General features: G+C 44.9%; 1 protein-coding gene and 1 long non-coding RNA gene across 21 annotated transcripts in view; one reads left to right on the plus strand and one right to left on the minus strand.

Moving 5' to 3' along the window:
* The window catches only part of LOC113832035, a 57,924-nt gene that overhangs the window by 19,820 nt on the left and 14,055 nt on the right, over nucleotides 1–24,049 (plus strand). For 2 of the 20 annotated variants that reach the window (XR_003481239.2, XR_004771838.1), the window contains exons 1-5: nucleotides 7,304–8,797; nucleotides 12,052–12,199; nucleotides 14,974–15,069; nucleotides 18,392–20,890; nucleotides 23,315–23,635. This is a non-coding gene — a long non-coding RNA (uncharacterized LOC113832035). The other 18 variants (XR_003481241.2, XR_004771836.1, XR_004771840.1 and 15 more) reach the window with 18 other exon arrangements.
* The window catches only part of LOC100767638 (retinal-specific phospholipid-transporting ATPase ABCA4), a 137,359-nt gene continuing 129,239 nt past the window's right edge, over nucleotides 15,930–24,049 (minus strand). The window contains exons 45-50 of the mRNA XM_027395638.2: nucleotides 23,359–23,493; nucleotides 22,471–22,574; nucleotides 22,298–22,390; nucleotides 19,852–20,101; nucleotides 19,093–19,179; nucleotides 15,930–16,273 (exon numbers count right to left, since the gene is read on the minus strand). Coding sequence (XP_027251439.1) covers nucleotides 16,151–16,273; nucleotides 19,093–19,179; nucleotides 19,852–20,101; nucleotides 22,298–22,390; nucleotides 22,471–22,574; nucleotides 23,359–23,493 — 792 coding nt within the window. The 3' untranslated portion in view covers nucleotides 15,930–16,150. The remainder of the gene's footprint in view (nucleotides 16,274–19,092; nucleotides 19,180–19,851; nucleotides 20,102–22,297; nucleotides 22,391–22,470; nucleotides 22,575–23,358; nucleotides 23,494–24,049) is intronic.

Genomic DNA, 24,049 nt, shown 5'->3' on the forward strand with positions numbered 1-24,049 from the left:
CCCCAAGTTCTAGGTCTTCTGGTGCTCAGTCCGGCTTCGTACAACTCATCTGAAGCTGGGCACTTCTGAAAGTTACATTCTACAGTCTCAAAGGGCAGGAGTCACATCACAAGATCCTTTTTTTCTGGCTTCCTGTGTTAGATTTCTAAAGAGCATAAAGAGACAGAAGATGAAAGAGATAGGGGTCAGACCTTCAGCAGGTGAGACTGTTTATTAGTGAACAAAGTGAGGGACAGTCTCTCCGCATGAGTACCATGTTGAGGTGAAAATAGAATCATACCTAATCCAAAGAAAATGTTAATTAAACGACTCATTAAGAACAAAATAATAGCAGGAGGGAGGAGGTAATAGTAGAGAGAGCAAGACAGACAGACAGACAGACAGACAGACAGACAGACAGACAGACAGAGAATGGCAGGTTTGGCTAGAAGTGGAGAGATTTAGATTTCACATGGGAGGTTCAAGTGAATGAAAAAAAGAAATGTAAACAAAAGGACATGACTGGTCCTAGGTGTGGTAGGGGAGAAAGTTTATTGTAGATAAAAAGAAGAGCATAGCCAGAGGCAGAGACATCTGGGAGAGTCCAGAGTGGACATGACTCTGAATGGGGCTATGTGAGGAGGGGGGAGGGGAGAGGGGAGAGGGGAGAGCCAGACCAAAAAGCCAGGAAGGTAAAGGGTAGATGAAAGGACCAGTTAACCAAAATGGTTGGATTGTATATGTTGTAATTTTTAAAAAGCGGCTAGCAAGAGAAAAATACCATGCGACAGAGCTTGGTGGAGGGGTTTTTATTGGCAGAAAGAGAATGGGAAAGAGGGGCGGGGGAGACCAGCCTCTGGGGATAGCAGCAAGCAGAAGAGAAGAGAAAGGCACAGAAAGAGAGAGAGAGACAGAGAGAGAGACAGAGACAGAGACAGAGACAGAGACAGAGAGACAGAGAGAGAGAGGCAGAGAGAGAGAGAGGCAGAGAGAGAGAGAGGCAGAGAGAGAGAGAGGCAGAGAGATGGGAGATGGGCAGGGCCCTTTTAGAAGGGAACATAGTGCACAGGTAGTGCTCTTAGTGGCTGCAGCTGAGGGCATATCCTGCCAGAGCCCCAGGGACAGGCCAGTACAGATGCCTGGAATACTAACATGCCTCCTTTTTTATTTATTATAAAAAGGTAAGCAGTTAGAAAGGGGTAGCAAGGGCTGGAGAGATGGCTCAGAGGTTAAGAACACTGCCTGCTCTTCCAAAGGTCCTGAGTTCAATTCCCAGCAACCACATGGTGGCTTACAACCATCTGTAATGAGATTTGGTGCTGAACACATAATAAATCTTTTTTTTTTAAAAAAAAAAAAAAGAAGAAAGGGGTAGCAAGTAAGGCAGGGATGAGGATGCCGTGTTCTTAAAACTACTTCCTGGCCTTAGGGGCATCACTCATCTTTGGGGGACCTGGGAAAGTTGAGGTGCTTACCACAACTTGGTCCAGGCCCCGTAGAACCATCGGGCGCAGCCTGGACCTGGCAAAATGCTGTTCAAGGTGGATCCAAGTCAACTCCCTAGGGCTTAAAGCACCTGATCTTTTCCCCTCACTACAGCATCACCTGGGCATGTTTGGTAGTCTTCTGCCTTCAGCTCTATGGCCAACAGCTGGCAGTTCTGCAATAATAGCTGATTAGGAATGGTCAGTGGGTCTCCAAAAAACATCCCAGTGGGAGCAAGAAGGTATAGATGATGACACAGCTCCCATGAGTGAGGCAGGGAAGTAAGACCCAAAGGTATGCAATCCTAGCATTCCAGGAATTCAGAGAGGGTCGATTTTGAAACAGGCACAGGCTGCTCAATGATTTGTCAAACACAGAGCGGGAGTGAAGGACTCTGAGCCCGGGAGCAACACAGTTACCTGGTACCAGGACTTCAAGAAAAACCAGAAGTCGGGGAAAGGACTCTATGCTGGAGAAATGAAACCTCATGTCCAGGGGAATGGTCAGAGGTGGGTAGCCCCACCAAAGGCCCAGTTGCCAATTCTGAATGGAAGGCAAAGCCACCAGTGAACCAGAAAGTGGATTTGTTGCAGGTGGGAAATAGCAGATCTATTGAGGCTGGAGCAGGTGGGTAGGGTCCCAGAGTGAAGTTAGTACAAAGTGTCGGGAATCGGATTTTTGGTAGACTTATTCCCCTTGAGTGAGGCCAAACGAGATCCAATGGCTTTTTATCAAGTGAGGATTGAGAGAGGAAGGCACAAGCCACTAGATGATTCATCGGTCAAGGGGCAAGGGCCTAAGGACCTCAAGGTCCAAGACAGGCACAGGCCACCCAATGGATTGTCACGCAAAGGGTGGGAACAAAGGTCTCTGAGCCTGAAAGAGCTGTGGTTGCCTGGTACCAGGGTTTAATGAGGTCAAAATTCGAAAAACCATGAGATGAGCCTGAGGTGGGAAAGGGGGAATGGCTCACCAATCTTCAGGTTTTGGATAGAGGAACCCAGTGATCCAGATAAGTGAGGCTGAGGCTGTAGTATGGCCTGGGTTCCAGGGCCCCAGCATGCCTCAAACTGCCTGGGGCAGAAGGAAATGCCAGGAGAGCCTTTCCAGGTCAGGGAACCAATGTTGTGATTTTAAAAAGCAGCACAGTAGAGAAAGATGCCATGAGACAGAACTTGGATGGAGGGGTTTTTATTGGGGGAAAGTGAATGGACAAAGTGGGAGTAGCAAGGGGAGACCCCCCCCTGGGGACAGCAGAAGAGAAGAGGAGAGGGGAGGGGAGGGGAGGGAGGGGAGGGGTGAGAGGAGAGAACAGGAGAGAGGAGAGAGAGAGGAGAGGAGAGGAGGAGAGGAGAGGAGAGGAGAGGAGAGGAGAGGAGAGGAGAGGAGAGGAGAGGCAGAGAGGGAGAGACAGAGAGAGAGAGACAGAGAGAGAGGTAGAGAAGCAGAGGGAGGAGGCAAAGAGGCAAGGAGGCAGGGAGGCAGGGAGGGAGGGAGGAGGAGGGAGATGGGAGGTGGGCAGGGCCCTTTTAAAAGGGAACATAGTGAATGTGCACAGATGGTGCTCTTAGTGGCTGCAGCTGAAGGTACATCCTGTCAGAACCCCAAGAACAGGCCAGTACAGATGCCTGAATACTAACAGTATAGGGAAGTCCAGCCAAACACCTCAGCTGTAGAACTTTAGGATAGGGGAAAGGGTGTGCCAACCGGAGGACCTTGTAACAGATAGGGACGAATGCTGGGAGATTCAAATGCAGGTCTACTTTGATATGTTAAGTAGGCTCCTAAGCCCTTTGTCCAGGATTGAGACCCAACAGCAGGCCAAAGCCAAAATATCTTAGGCCACTCTGAATTCTTCTGAAAATCTTTCATTATCCACCTCTACATCAGAGAAAACATCCTGTGACTACCAGAATCTTTAAAATTATTTCAAGGAAGCCACTGTTTCCCACACTTCAAAGCTAAGAATTTCATCAGATGGCATCTGCAACCTAGAATTTTCCTACTTGCTATAAACCACCTACTTGGGGCTCCCACCCGTGTATTCCCCAAATCCCCTGATTTATGGCCTTGTTCTGTGACTAATGAAATCTCTCCTGAAATCACCTCCACTGTGGAACGTGGTATCCGGGGAAACCTGAATCCTGGGCCACCACCACTTATATTTGACTCCAAAATAAAATCTTTTATTCCCTTCAAAGTGAGGGTTGTGAGTTTTTTGCCTCAACAGTGCCAAGGGGCTATGTCCTAAGACCATTAATCACACCAAGTCCCTAAGCAGCAAGTAGGCTCATGGTTACATAAAACATCACCAAGAGTCAGGGATCAGACAAAAATTGGGCCAAGAACAGTGAAGAACTGGACAAGGCAGGGCTAGCACAACTCATTATGAGGTTTGATAATGAAGGCCTTGTTTGGGGCTGCCAATTAAAGGAGAGATGGATGAGCGTTCCTGGCAACATATATCTATGGGAGGGAAGGCCTAGAGGTTAAGAAACTCTTGAAAAAAACCTATCCCAGCCTCCTCTCTCTGACCTGCTGTTGGTCAAGGTCTTTTATGATCTACAAAATGACCACCACCCCTCTTACAGCTCTTACTGACCGTGAATATGTTTCTCTGTTGCTTTCTCAAAATGAAGTCGGATCCTGTAATGGCAGGCCAGTGAGTTTCTTACGAGGCTTTACTGACACTTCTGAAGCTATGAGGCTCTCCAGGACACCACCTTCTGCTTCATTTTTCAGGCTTTTCAATCTTAGTTAGACAAGAATCTCTGCCTGCCCAGTTCAAGATGGCCAGAGGCACTGGCAGCCTCGGTTTATGACAAATGTCTCACTTCTCTTACAGCTTTTGTAGATCCTTTTGTTTTGTTTTTCCACCTTGGCCTGTACCTACAGGTCTTTGCACCTCATGGAAAGGTCAATCAAAGCAATGCTTACTCCTTGGATTACTTGTGGAATTACAATGTTGGAGAATGCCGTGAATGCATGCCGACTGGTCCCCTACCTGCTCTCAGACGTAGGTGTGTGTGCCCTTGGTTCTGGTTCCCTGGAGGATGCTTCTGCATTGTTTCAGCATTGTTACCCACCCTACCCTAACCTCCCAGTCCCAAAGTTTGTTTCCCCCCAGCTTCGTAAGCGCTGCCACTGTTCTAGCTCCTCTCCAGCTTGTGCGGCTGTACAAACGCCATGCTTTTGTAAAGAGCCTGACTAGTATACACATGCAGTGTTGGCCCTTGTTCAGTTCCTGCCTGTTTCTGCCATTCTTTCTCATTAAAGGAGAGCAAGGTGTGAATGCAGGCAGGGACAGGGCTGTTAAGACCTGAACCCGACCATGACTCTAGCATTAAGTTTCCTGTTGCCCTCGGGTTAGCTATGCAAATATTTATTTATTTATGTATTTAACTGGTTCTAATTAGTAGCTTATATTGTTTCTTGAGAACATGCTGAAATATTGCTGAAAATGCAATATTGAAAATATCTCCTTAGCTACATTAGATGTGCTCTTTGACAATTCCCAAACTCCTCTGTCTTTATCTGGTTTTGTAATGTTCAGGGCCAGATACCCCCATTTGCCACCGTCTGAGCTCCTACAAGTAGCCGATTCACTTCTCCATAGCAAAATAGGATCATCAGGCATGGACATTCATTTGTTGTGGCTGTTAAAAAAAAAAAATCGCAAGCAAGTCCAAGAATGTGGTTATGAAAGGCAAGGACTGCTGCCAAAGGATGCTTGTGTATGTGTGCCGCAGGGAGATCATGTGATGTGTTGTGTAACATCTGACCGTTGGCCCCTGGATGCCATCCAGTGAGTAGCTGGATGCCTAGAGAACTGCTTGTAGCCTCTGTAGGAGCTAGAGGATTCTTGGGAGTTTCAATCGTTTCAATCGTGTTTGTAAACACCCTCTCTGCTGGTACATGTGACAGGGCCCAGCTGGTTTTCAGGCCTGCTGATCTTGCTTATAGTACCCAGAAAAGGTTCTCTGAATGGGCCAGTGAGGAGCCAGCTCCAAGCTTGCAATAGGATTCTGGCTATTCCCAAAGATCTCTGTGATATGCTATGGTGCAATGTGTCTTCAATGCAGCCACTTCCAGCTTGCTCTGTTGAACTTCAACAAGCCAGGCAGATCATTAAAAAGAAAACCTTAGGCACATTACATTAATAGCATCATGTTGAGCAGAATGAAAGATTCATTTACCATCAGATATCACTCTGGGTAAAAGCAGATTGGAAAGTTCTACTCCAAAGTTGAGGCAGAAAACAGAAGTGGCATATAGAAACAGTTGTTGCTTTATTTGGACATGTTTCATTGTTTTGCAGTCTACCATTGATTAAAAACTCATCTATTATGACTGGCAAAAACTTGGCTACTTGTTAAAGAATATAGTCTCAAACTAGGTTGCAGTTTGTCTGTATACTGCAGAGTTACCTTTTGCTACAGAAGAAGACAGCTTTGGACTAAATGTAATGTACCACTTGTGCCTCAATTTTGAGAAACCCTGAACACCAACCCCACTTTCCCTCAATGTTGTAATGGACTCATGTAGTTTCAGTAGGAACTAAACATGAACTTATAATGTCAATTACTTGAATGATTCTGTATATTGAACAAAGGATGGTGGCACACAAATCTTCAGGATTCTCAAGCTTGAATATAACACATCAAGGAGACCAAGACAGGAGGATGGCCTCAAGTCTGAGGCCAGCCGGGGTTATGTGGTGGGTGGGTTCCAGGACAGCCTGAGCTTCATGGTAAGATCCTATCTAAAAAACAAATATAAAATAAAAAGTCGGGGAGCCCCTGGGAACTCTATTAGAATATTTCTCTACTAAAGAAATCTAAAACACTTTCTTCTCTTTCATAGTTAGCTATGGGCAGTGGTGGGCTCTGGTTATAGAAGTAAATCAGGCCCCACATACTGACACCAGTCAATGATAGGCCGTGCATTCGATGGTCTCATAGATTAGCCTGGAGCTGGAAAATTCTTGGCACCCAGTGATCTCATAGTGATTGTAAGATTGCAGCAGAAAGCATCACTCACATATTTGTGGTGAAGCGGTTACAAACACCTCAACTATGCACATAATACTTGACAATGATAATAAACGACTGTGTTACTGTTTTATGCATTTGGTATAATATCCCCTTTTCCTGTTGCTTTTTTTTTCAAGTGTTGTAAAGCTTCCTGTGATACATTGGGCTTTGTTAACTCAGCAATAGCCTTCTGTGTCTCCTCTGTCCCGTACCTGTGGATTGCAGCAGTTGCCATAGTGCTTGATTTAATCTTGAATTGTTCATCAGGACTTCAAGAGCCACTGCTAGTTTCACCAGCAGGAGACCTAGGGGGAAACAGACCTAAAGCAGTAAGGATTATGAAGGTGGGAAAGCAGTAATGGTTACCCAGTGCTGTCAGTCATGTCCCATCAATCAAGGTTACCATCTTGATGAACAAAAATAAGAGCAATGGAAGCAGTTAAATAATCTGCTTCACAGAAGGCAATGAGACTAAGAAAATTTCCACTAGGGCCTCTATAACTTATGGAGAAACCTCCAGTGATCTGGACTAAGGACCAGGCACAGAGGCATATCCCTGCCAGTACCATGGCAACCAAAACCAAGGCACAAAGGTTGATTCAACACTGAAAGAAAAGGCTGGACCAAGCAATGATGTTGGGTTTACTATTAGCCCTGGGTGAGTTAAGTGGTTAAAAAAATAATTCACTATGTGATGTGTAAAGAATGTTGAGTCTTGGGCTGGAGAGATGGCTCAGTGGTTAAGAACACTAGCTGGTCTTCTAGAGGTCCTAAGTTCAATTCCCAGCAACCACATGGTGGCTCACAACCATCTGTAATGAGATCAGGTGCTCTCATCTGGCACGCAGGGATACATGCAGACAGAACTCTGTCTATATAATTAATAAATAAATCTTTAAAATAAATAAATAAAAAGAATGCTGAGTCTCTGAATACCAATGTGAAGACAGCTGAGGAAATTTTGGAAACTCTGGGCAAGTTGACTTCAGGGAAAACTCACTTACTAGAGCAAATGTTCAACATAGATAAAATTCCCCTGTTCTGGTGATGATGCCTGAGGGGACTTTCCCATTTAGGAGGGCAAGTCAATGCTGGATTTAAGGCTTACACACAGATCACTGTCTGGCTTGAGGGTAACTGATGCAGGCTACAAGCTGAAACCCTTTGTGATCTGGCATAGTGAGAGCCCCCAAGGCTTTCAAGTGCGCAAATGTGCCTGCACCACCAGTGTGCAACAGAAACAGAAGTCCTGGCAATGACCTGGTAGCATGTAAATCAGTTCTTCTCCCACGATGCTGTCTTGAGTTGCCACAGCAGCAAAGCAAAGAAACACTTCTTGGAGAAAGGTCTTTCAAGGATTTCTTTACTGTTACTGATGTTCCCACGCATCAGCCCTTTTGTTGGTATTGCACTAAGCACCACTCTGCTTTGCCCCAGCCATTGCTGTAACAGAAAAGACACAGACACAGCTCTTTGGGAATTAAAACATCCATGACTGCATCAAGAATCTTGTTTGGATTTGAGGTGATAGCATAAAGGAGTTTAAGGGTGGCATCTGAAAGAAGACAAGAGGTTTGCCCGTGGTTTTAAAGGGTTTACCAAGGATGAGGAGCTTGCAAAACTCAACAAGCTGCAGCTGAGCAGGCAACAAACTTGACCCGAGGATGACACTTAGGAGCTCCTGAGGAAGTGACTAATGAAGATTTGTTACCGCAAGAAGAGGGACACAGAGCTGGAGACGAGAGAGGAAAAGGGAAACTGGAGAAGTCCAAGAAAGAGAAGAAGGCCAAGAAGGGCCACAGAATCTAGCAGAAATTTCTATAGCCCTCAATAATCTTCAAAAGTTTGAACACGTGACTCCCAGAGCAAACATTTCCACGGATTGAGGAATATTCGAGGTGTGTTGTCTGTTTACAAGCAAACCTGTGACAAAGGAAGGGGGAAGCAAGCAAATTATCACGGCTGTAGTTTTGTCATCTTTCTGTTACAGCAATGGCTTGGGTGGAGCACAGAGTGATGCTCGGAGGGAAGGTGTCACTTTGATACTCTGATGCGAGTACAAAAGGGCTGATGTGTGGGAACACCAGTGCAGGACAGGAACCCTTGAAAGATGTTTCTCCAAGCAATGCTTCTCGGCTTTGCTGGCATGGCAGTTCAAGAGTGCTTTGTGGGAGAAGAGCTGAGTCACCATGACACACTGTTCCTGCTGCACACTGAAAGGAGGATGCCCCTCAATAGGTTGCAAGGCCTTCGTGAGAGGTTCCAGCAGAAGACATTGTCACAGGAGATGGCAGCTCCGGGTGAGTTATTACCCTGGCAGCCTTCTAGAGAGAAGAACCAAGAAGGTCAAGGATACTGGTGGTTTATCCCTGAATAGCTCCAAGCTTGTGTCTTGATTACTAATGAAAAATTTTAAAAGTAAAAGAGTAAAAGAATAGTAAGTTTAGTTGGATATGGTAATTTATGCTGCTAATCCCAGTACTCAGAGGTTGGCGGCAAAAGGATCAGGAGTCCAAGGCAATTGTTAACTACAAATTGAGTTTGAGGTTAGCATGGACCAAAGACTGGTTCAATTTTTTTAATAGAAAAAAGTTCATATAATAAGGATATAAAGAAACTATTTTTGTGCAACTGTATGAGTTTGGGCTTTTAGCAGTGTTCTAAAAAGTTGAAAGTTTAAAAACTAGTTTTTGATGGCAAAAAGCTACAGTATGATAAGATGAAATTATTATTGAAGAAAGAAAAAATAAATCTAGTGTAAACTAAATGCATGGTGTCTATAAAGTCTACAGGAGTGCAGAAGTCCTGGGCCTCCACATTCACTCACTACTCACTCACTGACACTAAAGGTTCGGCAGCCCTGAAGGGACTCCAGCCTGATTGATTGGCAGGCATGGCTCTGGCAGGCCTCGTGCTTCTCCCCCAGTCACTCTGCCTGGCTAAAAATCATTGGATTCCATTCTTCAAGCTAGCCACCAAGGTCCATTCCCTTATTTGGCCACTTCATCTTCCTGAGGCTGACCACCAAGGTCCAGCTATCAAAGTATTGAAGGCCAGAAATCAAAAGCCCCCTTTGGCTCACCTAATTAGCATGTCCAATTAAAATTAAACGCCTCGACCTAACATGGAGTTTCCCCTTGTACCCTTATAACCTGCCATTTTCCTATGTGCCATGTTTGTTTCCTCTCTATCCAGAGGCAAATACCTCTGCTCCTTTTCCTTTGTTCCCTTCCCCTTCTCCCTCTTTCTCTATCTCCTGACTTTGTCCATTCCCCCTGTCCTACTGGGGAAAATAAATCTCCTTTGTGCTGAGAACGTGGTCTTGAGTCTCCTGAGCTGATCCTTTCCCTATACAGCCTCTATTCCTGCTGACTTCCTTTAAGTTTTAAATAGTTTTTCTCAGTGCCTTTTCTATGTTTGTATAAACACAGTCTTACCCCTGTGTTACATTTGCCTGCAGTAGAGATACAGTAACATGATGTACACTTTACATAGCCTTTTATGGGCTATACTATACTATGGGCTATCCTATATATACTATATAAACATGTTCTATGGTATTCATACCTAATATTACCTGCTGATGAATTTCTCAGAGTGTATCCCATTTAACAAATGGCAAAACATTTCAGGGGAAGGAATGTGAGAGGCAGGAGAGTGGAGTAACATCTAATGCAGTTGTGGATGCCTGACAGGGGACCCACATTCTCTGCTGGCCCTACATGCCCCCATAGTGGCTGGAAAAGAGAATGTTTATCAGAGATAGTTAAAATTGTTTGCCTATGAGTACACAGGGCTCCTGAGCAAAGTCCAGGGAGAAAAATCACTTTCCTGTAGCTCCTGTATGCTGCAAGGGCACAGAACCACATCTAATGAGAAAAAAAAAATAGACTTAATTCAGTGCACAAGATACCCACCCACACCCCTGCAAATGCCCACTTTGGGGCTGGGCTGTGGCTCCGTAATAAGGCAGTTGTGTAGCATATACTATGGCCTGGATTGGATTCCCAGCATTGGGGAAGGGAGAAGCAAAAACAAAACAAAAACCCAATGAAATTGCTACCAAATATAGAAAACCTACCCATGAGATACCTAAGATGGGCGTTGGTGGCCCACACCTTTAATCCCAGCACTCAGGAGACAGAGGCAGGCCTGGTTTATAGAGTGAGTTCCAGGACAGCTGGAACTACACAAGGAAACCCTATCTGGAAAAACCAAACCAACCAAACAAACAAAAACCAGGAACAAAAAAAGATATATTGTGCTTCCCAGCTTTGTATAGCCAAGACCTGAGACCCACCACTGATGGCTGAGTAATTGCTTATGTGATGTCACTGGATTGACTTGGTTCTCGCTCACTATGTGTGGTTAAGTACCATCATCCAGATAAAGACAACAGAGGCAGTCTAAAACCCAACATTTTAGATGGAGATTGGAAGGAGGCAGAAAAGTTGCAGGAGTTGCTAGTCGGCTGATCAAAAATAGCTGGTTGGATTTTAGTGGACTTCCCACAGAATGTGAGCACTTGTAAATAAGTTTTATCTCCCAACGCCACGTTGAATGAAGCTTCTGCCAATATGGTTGCTGCTGATAGTACTTTTAAATAATTTAGACATGCCTTTGCTACTCTAATTGTACATTATAATACACAGGGGCATAGGTGTTGCTACATTCTGGCATAAAACTACATGACTATCATGTTCATGGACAAGTAAGGTTAACAGGTTTAAAACCAGAGCCAGATCCCAATGTCATTTGGTTAAAGGGCTACCCCAAGTCTCTTCCTAGAACAAAGGCTGTGGTTCTTTCTAATGAGAAAGATGAGGCTACTGAGAAAACATGCTGAACCCAGAATCTACATCATCCTACAAGCCCAAAAGGGCCTCGAAATTGTCTTTTGGTTGTAGACCAGAGAAAACTTTTGGGGTGCTAAGTCCTCAGTCATTGTTGGGGACAGTGGGGGGGCTTCAGTGAAGCCTTGGGGTACACTGTTGACCTTCCCAAGCAAAGGCAAACAAGACTGGCTTTCTCATCCTGGGTCTCTCTATGTAACCCTGGCTGTCCTGGAACTCAGATCAGCCTGCCTCTGCCTCCCCAGTGTTGGGGTTAAAGAGGAGCACCACCGTGTCTGGTCCATTGATACTTTTTAGCATGATTCAATCTCTAAATGAGCAAAGCATTTCCCTTAGTTTATATAAAGTCTAGGTCTAAAATTCTTATACATAAAATTATCTGGAATCCCAGAAGATGACTGTAATTAGCTAAGCCCATTATCAAAATGTACCCAGCCAAGGCTTCCAATGGCTCTGATGCAGTTAGATACTGGATGTAGCTCATTCTAGACCAGTCTAATCTAAGAGTTGCTCAACTCAACCCAAAGAGCTCAAAACACAGGTTTTTGGAGTTCAGGATCCAAGAGAGAACCCACTCACCCCTGACCTCCAGTGGCTGGGAGAGGCCAAGGGCACAATGGGCCCTGACCAGGCAGCTCTGTTGAGTCACCAGCACTCCTGGAATTCTGCTTGAGATCTCACTTCTGACTTCTATCTCTTAGGAAGAAAAATGTTAGACACATTCAAGAGGGATTATCTGAGCAGGGGACAGACTGACAAAGCAGATGGTACTTGTGGTGAAGGAGATCCAGAGAACTCTATCACACAGTCAGAAGATGCTGCTGAAGGACAGAGATAGCGTGCAGTTTGGTATGTGTCTTAAATGAACATATTTCCTTAGTTTGTAGTCTGTGGCTTGCAGAAAACTCATGATTAGCCAGGTTTCAGCCACTAGTTTTAAGACTATATTATCTTACTAGGTCAATTTAGGGTAAGGCAAGCTTAATTTAACTCAGCGCTTCTCAACCTTCCTAATGCTTCGACCCTTTAATACACTTCCTCGTGTTGTGGTGACCTCCCAACTTTTGTTATGAATCATAATGCAAAAAGTCTGTGTTTCCTGATGGTCTCACGTGACCCCTGGGAAGGGTCCAATGGGCCAAGACATACAAGTTGAGAACCATTGAGTTTCTTGGGAGGGAGCAGATTTAGATCAGGCCTGAGCGTGGTTCACTCCCTTGCTAACCCAAGCTCCTTCTTTGGACCTGACCTTAAGTCTATTTCTGTCATACTCAGAGACCTGCAGGCATGTTCCTGCTTTGGCTGAGTGTAGAGAAGTGTTGCTCAACCTGTGGTCATGACCCCATTGGACCCTTTACGGGAATCACTGAAGACCATCAGAAAACACAGATATTTACATTATGGCTCATAAACAGTAGCAAAATTACAGCTATGAAGTAGCAATGATATTTCAACTTTATGGTTGGGGGGGTCACCACAACATAAGGAACCATGTTAAATGGTTGCAGCATTAGGGAGGTTGAGAACCACTGGTCTAGAGGGCCATGTGACTGGCTGCTGGGTGAATGAAAAGAGATGTTTTTATCATATTATTGTCAGCAATGTATTTGTCGACAAATCTGTGATAGGGGACCCCCCACTGATTTGAGCCACTGCTCTGAGGTGTGCTGTGTTTCTGAGTGTGTCTGTTTCACATACATCGTGCCTCTCAGGGACCCAGAGCCCTTCCAACTGTGCTCTGGCACGCTGAGTCTCTTAGGATGTTTTTATGGCTGAAACTGGGCTACGGGATCACAGAGCTGGGAAGATGGACCGAGGGGCTCTTTTTTTTTTTTTTTTTTTTTTGGTTTTTTTGAGACAGGGTTTCTCTGTGTATCTTTGGAGCCTGTCCTGGCACTCGCTCTGGAGACCAGGCTGGCCTCGAACTCACAGAGATCCGCCTGCCTCTGCTTCCCGAGTACTGGGATTAAAGGCGTGCGCCACCAACAGCCGGCACCCGAGGGGCTCTTCTACTTGGATCCTGCACACATCTTTTCTACTGTTCGGCCAGAGAGAACACTGAGTTCAAGTTTCAGAAATGTAGTTCTTATGTGGTCAACTGTGCAACAAAGCATACCCTCGTCTAGGAGGAGAATGACTGGGTATCACATGGTAGCCGTCTCCCTGCATCCTAGCCTTTTAAATCACTCAGGTGCTTCGGAGTTGTGAGGTCAAAGTCAGCCGCTGAGGGGGCTGCAGGAGTGTGTGGCTGTGGAGAGACACAGGACTCAGAGGGCCCTATATTGACACCGATGCTCCACTATTACCATCTTAAAATCCTAGATGTCTGCTCTCGTATTTCCCCTCCCCACTGTGACCAACCAATTATACATCCAATTCTGCCCACTGTTTTCCCCACTATCATTTTCATGCTACCCACTTAGTATTTACAGAAAATCTCTTCTGTAGTAAAAAAAAAAAAAATCAGAAAAGAGCATATAGTCAAGGCTACAAAGGAGAGTAAGATTCAAGATCTAGGATCTTGCAATCTAGTAGAGAAATGAAAGAAGTTGTGGAATATTCTTTTACACTGTGTGAATATATGTCACATTGATTGGGTTTATTAAAAAGCTAAACAGCCAGTAGCAGGGCTTGGGGGGCAGAGAGAATTCTGGGGAGAAGAAGGGAGGAGTCTGGGGAGTGATTAGCCAGACTCGGTAGAAGCAGCATGGAAAGTACATAGATGAGGTAAATGAGCCTCGGGGTAGCACATAGATTAATAGAAATTGGTTAATTTAAGTTATAAAAGCTAGCTAAAAACAAGCCTAAGCTTGTTTTATAACTAATAATAAGTCTCTATGTGGTTGAGAGCTGGCAGTCCAGTGGAAAAACTCTACCTACAAGAAATGGAATAAATTGTCACTCAAAATAATTTACAGTGCATTCAAGATGGCTCAGTGGATGCTTACTACCAAGCCCGATTACCCAACTTTGCCTATGGGACCCACATGGTAGAAGAAGAGAACTGAATCCCGGCTTTTCTGAAACGCTCATGCAGTAAATGACTACTCCTGTCCCCTCCTCAAATAGTCTTCTCTCGAATGACATCAGAATTGCTAACCCACCTCTAGCCAGGCTCAAGAAGAGGCTCTGCCAACTGTGCTCACTCTATGCCATGTCCCTTTTCAGTAGCAGTGGCTGGGCCTCAGCATCTCTCACCCAAGCTCCCCAGGACCCTGGAGAATAACCACATTATGATGGGACCTGAGAAAGTACTGCTAGAGAGAAAGTTTACACAAAGACCATCTGTAGGTCTGACAGGAAAACTACTGTGGAAGAAATTTGTTCACCTGCTTCATCCAAGTGTTTCAAAGTTTGGATACAAATAATTAGTTTTTCCAGGTGTTGGTGGTGCACACCTTTAATCCCAGCACTTGGGAAGCAGAGGCAGGTGGATCTCAGTGAGTTTGAAGCCAGCCTAGTCTACAAAGTGAGTTCCAAGACAACTAGCTAGGACTGTTACATAGAGAAACCCTGTCTCAAAACAAAAACAAAACCCAAAAGGATTAGTTTCTAATTCTAGGTGAGATTTGGTGTGAACTGTTTGATGCCATGTTAGCCATTGTCTTCTAATACCCCTGCAGCAGATGTGCTCACCAGCACCAGGGAGGAGTGTTGGAACATGGTTCATGAACCAAGCTGTGGGAGGAGATTTCTGAGACCTTGTGAGAAAACTCCAGGTAAACAAGAGTCTTGTAATCTCTGTTCCTCCATAGCATAAGTTGTTCTTGGAATGTGCTTTCATGTCCTCCCAGGTGCATGGGGAGGAGTGATTTCACTTCAGATTATCCCTTACAACTGCCTATTGTTATTTGTTTATATGCCTCTTTAGAGAAACATGTTTTTGCCATGCGTGGCTTGTCCTTGTGATTGGTTCTACACTTTCCTCCACTGACTCTTGTTAACCCTTAGAGTATAAGTGGTCTGAAGCTCTGAATAGAGTTGGCTGGCTATTGCATGACCCAAAAGGTCCCCCTCATTTTCAGGCACCCTCTCCCAGGTTCATGCTGCCAACTAGAGCAGTAAACAGAGGAGAACCAGCATTTTATAATGGCTTCTTTCCAAGGACATTCAAGATAAAATAATCCACCAAGATCCTGCTCATTCATGTTCCTTTGTGTCCTGTCCTAACTGTACCTGCTGGGTAGCCATTCAGATATGCTGAGCAAAAAATAAAAAAATAAAAAAATAAAAGATTTTTAAAAAATTGCATTCGAGGAATATCTGTGGATAGTGCTTACTTGCATTCCCCCGGTGGGTGTTTTCCTTAAACGACAAGAAGACTTTGACATGTGACGTCACAATGAGCCCATTCCCTTCCACTCCAGTGTTGCAAGATTTTGCCACAACTGTGGCTGTGTCAGTGACTCCCGTGGAAGCTCTCAGCAGCTTGAGATGCACTTACCCTCTGAGAAAGTCTGAAACTACATGAGATGCTCTTACCCTCTGAGAAAGTCTGAAATTACATACCATATGCTGAACCTTAATGAAGTCATGTTTAGGAGATTAATGAGTAATTCACAAGGACAGTGTACTTTATTCCTCCTTCCAAATAACACCCACACACCCACACCCCTCCCACCCCACAAGAGCAGAACCACTTGGAATGAAAGTGGCACCAGGCAAAGCCACTGATCAGGGGACTATTTAGATGGTCTGGGTGAAAAAGTGACTGTGTTCAGATGGGTCAGTTTTGCCAGCAGGGGTTCTGGTGAGCCCACCAGTGAGAGTTGGTTTCCTTCTGGAAGAGCCTCCTGGAGTTCACTGAGGGCACCTTGTGTGTTTATCTTCTGCCTCACTAGGGTTGTTTATGTTGGCCAGTTGTTCAGTTGATCCCGGGGGCAAAGGCTCCTTCGTCTCAGGCCGCCCAGCTTTCCCTTCAAGCTGTATGGGACAAACAAGATGGGAAGAATCAGCCCTGGGGAAGGTTGGCTGGACACTTCTCGTCCTGGTTCTCTGGAGCAATAGAGTGTTAGGTTTCAAGGTGTAGCCATCAGCAGTCTCTAGAGGACGCTCAGCTGAAGGACTGGGACTCTGTCAGACCACCCAGGTTATGGGCTGCCTTGATTTCTCAGCTGTGAAGTGAGTGGGCCAGATTCGCTCTAAGGTCCACACATTTCTTACAGAGACTTACATGCCTGTGTGGTTACATTTTAGAAGAAAGCTTTACTCTCAGTGCTTTTCCAATGGATGTTCTGGAGACTATGTTCCTCATGCTGGAGTCCAAACTGAGATCCTTGTAGTTCTGGACAAGGGCTTCTACCATTGAGCTAAATCCCCAACCCTGGGTGTTTTTTTGTTTTTTTTTTTTTAACCCAAGAAAGTCACCGTCACCTTACTGGCTTAAAAACAAAGCAATTATCATTTAAGTTCCAGTTCTTTTTGTCCAGTTCATTCAGAGGTGGTTTCTGGGAAGAAAGATCAAAGGATCATGATATATATAATGAAGAGAGATTCAAATAGAGTTCAGGATAATGAATCCAGATGAAACTTGTGCACTAAGTTGAGGGTCCTGGAGAAATGAAAATTTTTCTAACTCAACCTTTCTAGCTAGAGACATATAATCTCTAATCATAAATTGTAGGCTGTCTTCATCATCCAATATTAACTGAGGGGTGGGGGTGGGGAGCAGGGGAAGGAGAGGATTGGAGATGGGCCTTCCCAGTCTATGCAAAATGTGGCTCGTCCAGTTATCTGGTTTAAACGCACAACCTCTGAAAAAGTAGGCAGTGAGCTGTAAGGATAAGACCAGGGTCTGAGATGGCACCAGGGCCTCTGTCAAGGCTCTGGGTACTTTAAACTCTCAGGGATCTAACGGAAGGATAAACCTGGTGTGGGGGAAACTCTGTGTGTAAAATTAAGAATCATGCATTGTTCTGAGTTGCTCCTGATTGCCTAAAGCAAATGTGGCAGGCATTTAAAATGATTCAATTGTTAGCAGATTTCTAAGTTAACACATCCTCTCCTACCAAGACGGTGATGTTCATCTGTTTTCATAATACCAATGGTGAGAATGTACAAAGTCTAATCCAGAGAGATGTTTCCTAAGACTGGGTCCTTTGGAGAGCTTGAAAACATCCCTGATAAGCAGATTTCTAGATAATATAGCATCTATTCAGTTTCTGCTCAAAACCAGGAACTCTGAAGCCATCAGCTGCTGACCTTCCCAAAGCTCTGAGCAGGATGGGAATATTGCCTAGACCCCCCTTAGATAAATCACCTGCTTCTTGTTTTCAGGATACTTTAAGCAAAATTAGTTTTAAGTAGTATAAAGTAGATAAGAACTCAACTACTATCTGTTTTATGATACATTTATATATAATACCATATGAAGAGTTTTTATAAATTTTATGTATAAAGATGGTATGTCATACACAGGTCAGTTAGATTTTTGAATAAAATAGTTATTATATTATAAAAATAGTTATTTAGCCAATGTGCTACAGTAGGTTCTTGAATATCGATAAGCAAAACAAAAGTGACAAAAACAACAGTAACATGATCTTAGGGAAAAGGTGGAATTAACCAGTCCAGATTACAGACTGTGAGCACCCTGGCCTCCAGAGGTGAGCTGATGTTAGCCCTGTAGGAGAGACTGTGCCTCTGGCTATGGCAACACACACTTGCAATCCCAACGCTCTGGAGGCTGTCTCCAAAGTTAGCTTTGGAGACAGCCTGGACCACACAGTGAGATCCAGTCAACAAACTAACAAATAAGTTAAATAAATAAATAAATAAATAAATAAATAGTATGTCGTGGTATGTGGAAGGGGCCACAGGTAGGTCTTAGAAATATTTTTGTTTGTTTGTTTTTTGAGATAAGGTTTCTCTGTGTAGCTTTGGAGGATGTCCTGGAACTAGCTCTTCTAGACCAGGCTGGTCTTGAACTCATACAGATCCTCCTGTCTCTGCATCCTGAGTGGTGGAACTAACGGTGTGTGCCACCACCACCCGACTTAGAAATAATTTTGCTATCTAATTGTATGTTCTCTGTTATAACAGGGACTCGTGACTGAAAATGACTTTGAAAGAATAATTTTTTCAACCTGTATCAACAGCAACTGCAAGATCTAGAAATAAGAGACAGAAGAAATAATAGTCAGAAGACCGGCAAAAGGAAGCTGCCTTGGACAGGCATTTTTACCTGGGCATTCTGGGCCCTATGGTGGGTGACAGATGGGGAGACAAAGTCAATCTTGCCAAGTAGCTATGGGTAGAGAAGTATTCATTACAACATGACCTTGGGAGGCTTACTTTGCCCAGCTGTACTTGGTTTTTCTTGCAATCAAGACATGCTTTGGAGGAATGAGAACTCTATGGGAAATAAGGCATTTCACATGGGTTTTTGTTGCTATTGTTTTAAAATACTTTGAGTTGATTTGGTTTGCTGTCCAGTAGTCAGAACAGGATGGCAGTTACTTGTTAAGTTTCAAGGATAAGCCTAGCTATCTGGCTACTGCCAGGGCGGGACTGGAAGTCCATCCCAGGCATTATTTTGGGCTAGAATTTGTACCTTCTATCACTTTCTATCATTTGTTCCTTCACTATCTTTATACTTCCATGAAGAACAAAGAATCCACCTTCCCAAACTTGTCTAAGTCTTGGCTCTAACAAGACGAGCCTACCATTGAAACAGGGGGTCAGCGAGGCCCCTGAGCTGAGGCCCCATTTAAGCAGCAGTTAGGAAAGGGCAGTGGAAGTACCTTGCCTTGCCAGCTGGCTCCAGCAGCTCGAGGATGCAGAGGGAGGTCATAGGTCTCCATCTGCTGTTTAGCGAAGTTCACAAACACCTGCAGGCAGGAGAAGAGAAAGTGGAAGTTTTCAGAAAGATGGGACCCTGTACGCACATAAATGCCTGGCATGTATGGTAAACCATCCATTATTCCGGCCTTGGAAAGTGGAGACAGGAGATCCTGGAGCAAGCTGGTTTGTAAGAGCAGCCATATTATTGGAGAGCTCTGGTTTTGATTGAGAGACCCTGCCTCAAAGAACAGGAAGGATGAGGAACCCAGGAAGATCCTGACGTCCATCTCAGGTTTCTATGTGCATACTCACACATGTTCGTGTGTACCTGCACACATGCAAATACACAGGAACATCACGTCCATACCAATAAATGAATACCTATATAAAGAGCAAATGTTTATGAAGACTTACTGAGATGTACAATTAAATATGTCTATTTTGTTCTTTGCAAATTACACATGAAAAAGTTGATTTGAAAAGAAAAAAACCAGCCACTATCATGCACCGGCAAGCATGAAATGGTGAAGTTTGTGGATGACTAGAATATTGTTAGAAAACCATTTCTGGAATGCCAGATTTGACTATAAGGGACAGAGACCAACGGTGTGTTAAAACTGAAGACATCTTGTCTGTCCCCATGTCACCCACTACTCTTGTCAGGTGTTGGAGTGCACTGGGCACAGCCCACTGACACTTGGTACCCTGGGTGGTCTTGCCTGGTCCAGCGTGGTCTGAGTGACTGAGTACTCCTCAATGAGCAGGCTGTCCTTGTGGGTGACGAGCAGCTGGAAGATCCTGGCCAGGGAAGAGGAGGAGACCTGGAACTGTAGCATGCTGTGGTGCCGCTCCCTCTGCACACTGCCTGGGAAGTTACCCTGGAAGAACTGCTCGACTGGATTCAAGTCGGGAAGCAAGTCGTCCTTTGGGGATTTAATTTTCATTGTGACAATGTAGCCGTCTCCAAACCTAGCAAGTGCACACAGTGTACAGTACTGTTAGAGCTAAGGCAATCCCCAAAGAGTACTGTCATCAAGCATAACAGGGATTAAAAGCCTACCCCATTGACCTTCCACGCACATTTAAAACTAGGAATCAGTTTCAGGAGGTCTAAAGGTCTGTGTGGCAAAGTTGGATGGACATACTTGCTGAAGTTCAAAGTGGTTGTAGCCCCTTGTAGAGACCCCAGGCCCACACATGGGGACATGGCTGCAGCCCTCAGATGTGAGGAAGACTGAATGACTTTGATAAGACTTACCAGGGAAGAACAAAGGCTAGGGAATGTACTCCGTCCTAAGGAAAGTTCCTGAAGGAAGTGGAGTTATTTTTGTTTGTTTTTTAAAAAATTATTTATTTTATGTATATTGGTGTTTTGCCTACATGAATGAATGTCTTTATGAGGGTATTGATCCCCTGGAACAGGAGTTATGGACAGTTGTGAGTTGCCATGTGGGTGCTGGGAATTGAACCTGGGTCCTCAGGAAAAGCAGTCAGTGCTCTTAACTACTGAGCCATCTCTCCAGTCCTGGAAGTGGAGTTGTATTGTGGTTTGGAATCATCTCCTGAAGATTCGTGTATTAACTGCTTGGTCCTCAATACAGCACCGAATAGAGGTGGGACCTTAAGGGGTGATATGATCATGGGGGCTCTCACCTCATCAGTGGACAGTTTCATTAGAGGTGGGGCCTAGTTGGAGGAAGAAGATCGTGGAGACATGCTTGAAAAAGGCCCCCCTTTTCTTTCCTGGAACATACTAAGGTACGCTGGATTCACAACCACATATTGCCACCACCATGATCGCCTGCCCCAGGCCCAAAGCAATGGAGCTAGCCAGCCTTTGCTCCCTGGTGTGGGTTTTTCTAGGGTGTTTTTGACATAAAGCAGACTAACAATGATGCTTCTCGATTCTCCTCACAAGGTCTGCTGGTCACCCTATGTGGGTCAAGATGGTCTACCAGCATCCCAGGCTGGTGACTGTGATGACCTATGTGGGGGTGCATCATGTCAGTTAAAGTTTACTGTGTGAATCAGGACTGTCTCTATAGTAAGATGTTATCAGCCTTCCAGTTCCAGGAAGTCAGCCATCCCTCCGCAAGGGAACACCCCCCCCCTTACCTCTGCTATCATGAGGATACTGAGGAATGAGAGGGAAAGTGGGGGGAATGTGCTTTATCAGTTGGGCATGGGGCATTGGTGACATGGGTCTGGTGACCTCACATGCTGACATCCTCATGGCTGTCTATGTAGTCTCCACACGGTAGCTACTGAAGAAGTCAGGACCAAATGCACCTTACATATTAGTTCTTTCTGCTCTGATGCATGAGCTTCCATGGACTCTCTAAGATTTGGATCTCAGATAAGCTAGATCCTTTGTTCTTTTCATCAGTTGGCTAGATAGCTTATATCCAGGGCTCTTGATAAGCATGTTAAATATAAGAGTGACAACTATAAATCCACTCTTTCCCAGGCAGATTAGGGTTCAAAGAAAGATAGTGATGTTACAATAATCTAATTTTAATGAATTGTCAGCTTTATCCTACAAGATATAAATATCAAGGAATTATCTTTAACCATTTATAAGTTTATAGATATAAGATAATACAGTTCAAGATTACTTGTATCATTAGTTTGCCATATAACATATGGTCATTTTTTTCAAACTTAACCAGATGCAGTATTCTAGAAAAGAGAATTGGTTCTCAAGCTCTTTTTTGTTTTGTTTGTTTTGAGACAGGGTTTCTTTGTGGAACTCGTGCCATAGACCAGGCTGGCCTTGAACTCACAGAGATCTGTGGTGCACTTCTGCCTAAGATGCTTGATCTCTTAATCATTCCTGCCTTGGTTGTAGACTCTCATGAAACAGGCCATGGGTCCTGGGTGTGTAGGGAAATATGGGTTGATAACAGATCAGTGACAGTGGCTCTCCTGCTTCCCAGCTAGTCTCTGTAAATTCCCCAGTAAGATCTCTTGCATCCAGAGACTCCTATGTGCTTCAATCATAAGCAACTAGCCCAGTAGAGAATATCCTGTCAGCTTTCTCCATCCCCCTACAGTCTGGCCCAGTCAACCTTGGCCAGCGAATGTGGAATGAAATGACCATGATGAACTCAAGGCCTGGTTGAACCCATAGAACGCAATGAAAGGCAAGCCTCTCCATCTGCTTACTTGTACTTGAGGTGTTGAATGGTGCCCAGACACTGGAAGGCGCCTTTCACCATGATGGCTAGCCGTGTACACAGTGCTTCACATTCTTCCATGCTATCGTGCAAGACGGAGGAAGTGAGAACGAAGGCAGGGGGATGTTCCTCCCTCCCTCCACCTCCCTGGGGATCTCTTGCCTGTGAGAGGTTAGAACCACAGCTCTCCCTTCTCTGATGATGCTCACAATGGTATTCCACAGCATGCGGCGTGCCTGGGGATCCATCCCTGTCGTGGGCTCATCCTGTAGAGCAGGAGGAAAAACAGGGGCATGTGGGACTTGGAGTTGGTCTTTCTCCATCATTGCATCTTTCCTGGGCTAACAGACATGTGTATAATCACTCCCTAGCAAGCAAGACAGAGCCATGAGCTGTGGGACACAAGGGCAGTAGGGGAATTGGAAAATACAGAAACATGGTGTACACCTATAGATCCATGTCAGCTATAAGTAAATTACAGTTAAGAACACAGGAATAAAGAAATAATATAAGAAGAAGGAGAAGGAAGGAAGAAAAGAAAGAAAGAGAGAAAGAAAGGAGGAAGAAAGAAGAAATGACAGATAGTCAATAGTAGAATCAGCCTTAGAAGGGCTTGGAGGAGGGAGATAGCCCAAGTAACTTTTCCATTCCCCTCTATGTCCTGTGCCTCTAAAAACTCAGACTGCAGGGAATCAGGGATCCCAGTCTGCTCCAAATTCATTCAAGGCCCCCTGGAGCCCCTGACTCAATCAAGCCAATGTTCCTGTCCACACAGACCTTCCCATCCCGGTTTCTAATCAGATGTCAACATTTCCCTGGAGCTGACAGTTTTCCCATTCTTAGTTTCTGGCCCCTCGAGAGCCTTCCCAGGCACAGAAGGCCAGACTGGCTGTGTCCAAACACTGGGCTAATTTGCTCAAAGGGGGCAATATGTGAGCAAGTCAGACAAAAGCAAACTGTTCTCTTTTCTAAAGCTGCAAGCCCTGAACTAATTTTCCCATCCCAGGATATGTAGCGATGCTTCAACTCTGCAGGATGCGGTGGCCTCACCAGCAGCAGCAGCGGCGGGCAGCCAATGAGTGCTATGGCCGTGGAGAGTTTCCGCTTATTACCGCCACTGTAGGTGCCTACCAGGCGGTCAGCATAGAGAGACAAGCCCAGGCTCTGGATACCCCAGTTGGCAACCTAGGAAAGTGAAAGAAATTTCAGCTGGTGGATGATGAACAAGTGAACGCCCCAGGCACCCACACAGTTCACATCTCATCCAGTTCAGACCTGTTGCAGCAGGGCCACCTGCTGGCTGGTATGCACTAGCACATGGTTCAAGGTGAGAAAGTCGCTTTTCTATTCTTGACCTTTGGTTTCACCAGTGTGACTTCCTCAGTTCTGCAGCCCTCCACTGCCCCCCTCCCTGCCCCCCAAAAACAGCCTTCAACCTTCCAAAGACTACATTTGTCACCAAGAGTTCTAAGGTCTCTTTGAGAAGCCTGCACCTCCCCACCCCCAAATCATTGTCTTTATCCGTAGAGTCACATCTATAAGCGTCTTGTGCGTCTAATACTAGGAAAAGTGTTTTGAGGCAAGCTCACCCCATAGGTAGCTCTGTGACTCACTTCCCTCTCTAGCCCTATACTTAGACGTCACTTCCTGTGAGCTTTTGCCTGGGCTGGACACTACCAACAATCACAAACCTCATCCCAACAATTGTTCCTTGCTTAATTTTCCTCTCCGCACTTGCTGC

Source organism: Cricetulus griseus (assembly GCF_003668045.3).
Source record: "Cricetulus griseus strain 17A/GY chromosome 1 unlocalized genomic scaffold, alternate assembly CriGri-PICRH-1.0 chr1_0, whole genome shotgun sequence".
Taxonomy (NCBI): Eukaryota; Metazoa; Chordata; class Mammalia; order Rodentia; family Cricetidae; genus Cricetulus; species Cricetulus griseus.